The sequence below is a fragment of the Podarcis melisellensis genome (genome assembly GCF_964234715.1).
Source record: "Podarcis melisellensis genome assembly, chromosome: 9".
Lineage (NCBI taxonomy): Eukaryota > Metazoa > Chordata > Lepidosauria > Squamata > Lacertidae > Podarcis > Podarcis melisellensis.
The window spans coordinates 73,920,751-73,927,062 of record NC_138541.1 but is presented as its reverse complement, the minus strand read 5'-3'; the positions used below and the strand labels follow the sequence as shown (position 1 = coordinate 73,927,062).

Genomic DNA, 6,312 nt, shown 5'->3' with positions numbered 1-6,312 from the left:
CAAGCCATTCATTCAGAAGCAGAAGCTGTTCATCAAGAGCCTGGGATGTTTTCTGAATTTCCTTCTATATGCCACCCTCACCTTCAAACTTTGCCTGAAGTCACAGTTCCTGGCACATGACATCACAACTAGTTGCTGTGGAAATTTATCACGCATGTGTGAGCCAGGAAGCCAGCTTGGAAACATCAAAGCACACAATGGAATAGAACACAGCTGCAGACAGAAGGAAAAGGAGCCCTTAGGAAGAATAAAGGCAAGCAAATCCCTGGCATCTTCTCCAGGGGCAATTGTGATTTTCCCATCTCAATGGCAGCATAGCATAGGGAACATCCGCCCGAGGAGGAGCTCTGAGTTATTTGGTCACATTCAGCATAGACTTAAACTGGTGTATTCCAGACACTCCAACTTCCCAGGGAGACTTGGGAAAGAGAGCAAAGAATCTCAAGGTGAACGTTCTCAGCACCCTCACTAAACAACAGTTATTTGGGGGGAAGGCCAATGGTATAAAACCAATCGCAATCACCTGCTCATCTTCCAATATGATTTATCCCATCATCTGCCGCCAATTCCCTTCTGCATTCTACACAGATTCAATGTACAATGCATTCTACTGCATTCTACAATCGTACTCAGGGCAACTGGTCAGTTTCCATACAAAAGAATAAATGAACAAATGTGAAATAAAAAATGGCAATAACCATAAATCAGTGGGAGAACAATTCAACCTATTGGGGTATTCTGCAACTGACATTAAGGTGACCATTCAAAGGAAGATTACAACATGAAACAGCTGAATTTCAATTCACCAAAAAGTGCAGTGCTGTCACCATAGGAGCTAATATTTGAGAGGGCCAGCCCCCCCCCCCAGTTGATGTGCATTGCCACAAAAATGGTGTGTGCTATGTCATGTCACCAATTCTGCAGGGTGGAGCTTACCTGCCTCCTCCCCAATATTTTATGCAAGTTGCCACTCCTGCCTGACACGAGTTAAATAGAGACAAAGCCTTTCCATCATTTTCACCACATTGCACATGTTAATGAGCTGACCAATTCCAGGATAAATCTGCTGTCAATGTTCCTTTTGAATGGTTCTCTGTTAATATAATCATTTTAGTAATGCTGAGTAAATTATCACCAATCTGGTACAGCGAAAGATGTGCCTTTTTAGCATATATTTAAGCTCTGATTATCACTTAAATGTTTTCTCTTGACTCCTTCATATACCTCTCAACTGCTGATGACATGGGATTGAATCCAGGAAAGCTATGGCCATAATGAATTGCTTAGTCTTCAAGGTGACACAATACTCGCTTTGATATCTCTCTGGAAATGTTATGTTCCAAGATATACAGGAGTCTCAGTTCATGTGCCTCTTTTGCTCTGCATTCCTGCTGTGGGAAGGACAGCGAGTTTGCCACTGTAAGGTATGAGAAGCCTCATTATGTGTCCTTGACAGGGCCAAAGTGAAGGAAATGCACATTCCCCAAAGCCTGCTGGGGATCAGAATGGTCAGAAAATGTACAAAATTCAGACAATATGTGCACATTTTCCAAAGCCTGTTGGAGATTATGCAGTGCTGTAACTATGGGGGTGCTAGTCAAGTTCTTTGCCCCAGGCAAAGCCTCCAGAGGCTTCCCAGCCTGTATGTGTGTGTACTCAGTTGCATGTGGGAGGGTGCCAGATTGGATCTTTAACCCGGGTGAAATAAAGCCTAGTTTTGCCCTTGGACTATGTATACCGACTGGGAAATTTGCACAAGTCCCTCTTTGTAGAAGAATTAGGTGCACATTTTCCATTATGTCTGGCGAGCGTGCACAGTGGCAGGTGGCAGCTTCCGTTCCTCTTAATGTCTGCACTATTCCTGCAGCTGCATAATGAGTTAGAGATGTGTTTAAACTTTTCTTCGTCTTTCTCTGTAAGCATTGTACTAGTCAGCCTCTTAATTAAACTCTTTTTTAAAAAAAATGTAAATATTGTGGCTGAGATTATTATCAAATAGCTTGCTTATCTGTTCAGCCTTCCTGCTCATTCACAGAATCTCAACTGGAAAATAGACAAGGAGGCGGGGGGGGGGCAGCTGTTCCCCATTTTATGGGAGACCTTATTCTCGGTTTCTTGGCCTATGCACAGTAAATGATCACACGCACTTCATCTTTGTTGAGGAGAGAGAACACTCACCAGGAGCGGATGCATTTTGTGACAGCACGAAACAGAGTCATAAAAGAAAAACTCTAGACTCCTGCTCAAAAGAGCTTACAATCTGAATGTTGACTGTTGGGGAGACAGCAAATGAAATGCAGGAAAGGGTAGCAAAGTGTATTTCTTGTAAAGGATTCTTACATCGTAGATCTCCTTGTTAACTGCAACTGTTGTCTTATATGGTTGCCAAGGATTTAAGGAAGAGAACATGGGACTGGGACATGTGGAAGCAGGATTCCGTAGCTAGGACTATGTTACGATGGGTATTTTACATTTCTTATGCCTTAGGATCTTCAAAAACTGAAGCTGGGTATTGCAGTAGGGCATCATCTTGTAGGCCAATACTGGGGCTTCTGATGTCCCTAAACGCCCTTCTTTCCCCCTGCCTAGGGTTAATCTGAATTCCTGTTCAAGATGACCACATGGAAAGAGAGGCACTTCCTCTGTACAGAGAAATATGTGTCATGGCCAGGGTTTTCTCCAAGACCCTACCATAAACTGGCTGTTGAAAGACCACCCCACACAGATGCCAAAATAAGTGTCAGTCACAAAATACGTTGCCCAGTGGAAGAGGATAGCCTATGGCACGTCTGGGGATACCATACATGGCTGGATGTAGGGAGGTTGCCAGCAATCTATCGCCCAAGACCGGATAAGCCTTTTGATAGCAACACATGGAGATGGATCACAGCTCCCAGGAAAGGATTCATGGCTGTGCCGCCAGTCCCACCTCCTTCGCAGTTGGATGGGAACACCTACATTAAGTTCATTGAAGGGGACGCGTTGTTTGTGGATCGGAGACATAAAGAGAGAGTTCTGACCCGAACCAAGAACGAAATGAAACGGTGTGATCAACTCAAACTGAGGAGTGAGTGCCGAGCTCCTCCTTTGGACGTTGAAGGAAATATTATGCCTCCAAAAGGTTTCATTCGGTAAGATATACTCCTCTCCTTAACACTTTGTTCTACCAACTCTTGCAGGTGCCCTTTAGATGAAGCCCCAACCACATGAGAGCAGCTTTTCCTCGACTGGATTCTACATGGCTAGGTGCTGCGATAATACTATCATATGGGTGGGGGTGACTCTATGGGTCTTTTCCCACATAATTAGGAAGAGGTAAGGTATCCCTCCTCAGGTGGGATAGGCAAAACCACTATCCCTATGGGTAAAGGTAAAGGAACCCCTGACCATTAGGTCCAGTCGTGGCTGACTCTGGGGTTGCGGCACTCATCTCGCTTTATTGGCAGAGGGAACCAGCGTACAGCTTCCGGGTCATGTGGCCAGCATGACTAAGCCACTTCTGGCAAACCAGAGCAGCGCACGGAAACACCGTTTACCTTCCCGCCAGAGCGGTACCTATTTATCTACTTGCACTTTGACGTGCTTTTGAACTGCTAGGTTGGCAGGAGCAGGGACTGAGCAACGGGAGCTCACCCCGTCGCGGGGATTCAAACCGCCAACCTTCTGATTAGCAAGCTCTGTGGTTTAACCTACAGCGCCACCTGGATAGGCAAAACCACGTTTCAGTTTTTCCCAATCTTAAATTCAATTTGCCACATTTCCACATCAGTTTACAATTTTTAAAAGATTTATTTTTTAAAAATTGTGAGTGATGCTGCCTTGGGCGAGGCAAGATGGTGAGCACAACGACCACACCAAACTCCTAGGGACCACCAGAACCAACCAAGCTGCCTGGTTGGTCCCCGTGCTGCCATCACCGCCACCATCAAAGAGGAAGTCCAAAACGACAAGCAAAGAGGCCACGCGGAGCCCCCACCGCCGCCGTCAGATGATCTCGATCCCACCAGGACGGAAAGCACCCCAACAAAGCTTCGGGACCTGGAGCTCATAACCCACCTACTCTCAGTAGCCAGAAACCTCATAGCTAGACACTGGAGGGATAAACATGGAACACTGGTATCAAGTAGTAAGGGGAACAGCCTTACTAGGAAAGCTAACCAATAGACTGAAAATGACACAGGGAGCAATAGGTCGTCTTCACTCTGGTATGGCTCCCCTTTATCAGATACACAGCCCAACAAGACAACAACACGAACCCACTGACAGCATGATTCATTATGGCTAACTTGACCCAAAACCCGCCCCCCATGCACAAACAAATCTCACTGCAGCCAATCAAAGACCCTACATCCTAGGCCACCCCAACCTCTCTCACCAAGGAAACCTAACAAGCGAATAGAACCTACCCAAGTGACGCTGACACAACCCCCCCCATATACTAAGTAAAAGAATATAAGCTTCACCATACCACCCCCTCTCTCCCACCCCCCTTTTCTTCCCAGCCCTATGCTGCATATAACACCAATGTCTCACGACAAATGTAACTGATCTGTAGAAAACACAACCTTAAGAGCTTTTATAAACAAGGAAATCTTTAATAAAACTTATTTTAATACATATATATATATTATGAGTGTTTTAGGGCACATTTCTCCTAATATACATATTGGGCCAGGCATAATGTGCATTTTTGTATGTTATTTTCACACAAGTACCTTTTTTATGCACATTTCCTAAAATATATTGCTGTATACATTTCTTTATTATTAGAGAACAGCACTGCAGAACTTGGAAAGTGCAAAGTTCAAAGGATAGCTGGTTCACTTACTGTTTTAGGAGGTGCTGAATCCCCCAGAAAGTGGTGGACTCTCCTTCCTTGGAGGTTTTCAAGCAGAGACTGGGTGGGCATCTGTCATGGATGTTTTCGTTGAGATGCCTGCATTGCAGGGGCCTGGATTCGATGACCCTCAGAATCATTTTGAACTAGACTATGATGCACAAATGGAGCCAATCCTGTGCTCCCACAGAGTCTCAAGCCCACATCCATCTTGGTTAGTGGCAGAGGCACCACTGCCAGAATGCTACTGCTGTGGCTTTGCCCCCTCCAGCAAGCAGCTCCCTCCCAGAACACCTGCATGGTATCATCTTTCTTCTTCTCTAGCCACATCCCCAACTAAGCTGCAGTCTCACAAAATACACACACTTCTGGAAAACTAGCTAAGCAGGAAATGCCCCTTAGAAATAGCAAGAATATGACCTTCTACTTAATGGGAAATCTCTAATTCAAATCTCACCTCAGTCTCAAACACACAAGGACTCAGCTAGGTAAAGGTAAAGGTACCCCTGCCCGTACGGGCCAGTCTTGACAGACTCTGGGGTTGTGCGCCCATCTCACTCAAGAGGCCAGGGGCCAGCGCTGTCCGGAGACACTTCCGGGTCACGTGGCCAGCGTGACATCGCTGCTCTGGCGAGCCAGAGCTGCACACGGAAACGCCGTTTACCTTCCCGCTAGTAAGCGGTCCCTATTTATCTACTTGCACCCAGAGGTGCTTTCGAACTGCTAGGTTGGCAGGCGCTGGGACCGAAAGACGGGAGCGCACCCCACCGCGGAGATTCAAACCGCCGACCTTTCGATCGGCAAGCCCTAGGCGCTGAGGCTTTAACCCACAGCGCCACCCACATCCCAGGACTCAGCTACATTAGTATTAAAAAAAAAAAGTGTTCGGAATGTGATACAAACATGCAACACCAGATGGCGCTGGAGAATTTTTTTAAAAATTCAATGCAATTTTCCATAGCATTCCCCCCCCTTTTGTTATAATGATTTCTGACTTAATAGCTCACCGCCCCCCCCCCCCATGTGTAGACCCACCCTAGGTAGTTTTGGGCTTCTTCTTTTTTGAGCTTCAATGCCCATTAGCAAAGTGAAATCATGCACTGTTTATACATTTCAAGTCCTCAAAATCTTCCACATAAGCATTATCATTTATGTTTCTTTCTTAATTATGTGCAGATACAAGCGCCTGCTTCCAAAGAAAAGCCCAGCCTCGCTTTGTGTCCAACTGCGGCCTGTCACACCTCCTTCTAGGGACTGCTGGGATCACCCTTGTCCAAACCTCCAACCCCATTACCAGGAGGCAGCTGTCAAGTTTGCCCTGAAGAACAGCAGCCCCATCTACCCAGAGGTGGTAGAAAAATACCAGGAACTGGCTCTTTCTGGGAGTAAAATAAGGCCATGTACACCTGTCACTGTCACTGAATAAATGGAAGGGGGTGAAGCCTGAAATTCACAGGGCTACTGAAGAGTTATGT

General features: G+C 46.0%; 1 protein-coding gene across 5 annotated transcripts; it reads left to right on the top strand.

The window, feature by feature from the left end:
• Positions 1–128: 128 nt before the first annotated feature.
• On the top strand, positions 129–6,290 carry TEX52 (testis expressed 52). 5 transcript variants are annotated; one of them, XM_081925788.1, is made up of 4 exons: positions 132–253; positions 1,259–1,424; positions 2,590–3,131; positions 6,014–6,290. In XM_081925788.1, exons 3-4 carry the CDS (start codon positions 2,614–2,616, stop codon positions 6,261–6,263), a joined length of 768 nt encoding a protein of 255 aa, XP_081781914.1. In that variant the 5' UTR covers positions 132–253; positions 1,259–1,424; positions 2,590–2,613; the 3' UTR covers positions 6,264–6,290. The 5 variants fall into 5 exon arrangements, with proteins under 5 accessions (XP_081781915.1, XP_081781914.1, XP_081781916.1 ...); XM_081925790.1 differs by lacking the exon at positions 132–253 and adding an exon at positions 266–446 and having other exon boundaries at positions 1,259–1,295; XM_081925787.1 differs by lacking the exon at positions 132–253 and adding an exon at positions 267–446.
• Positions 6,291–6,312: the final 22 nt, after the last annotated feature.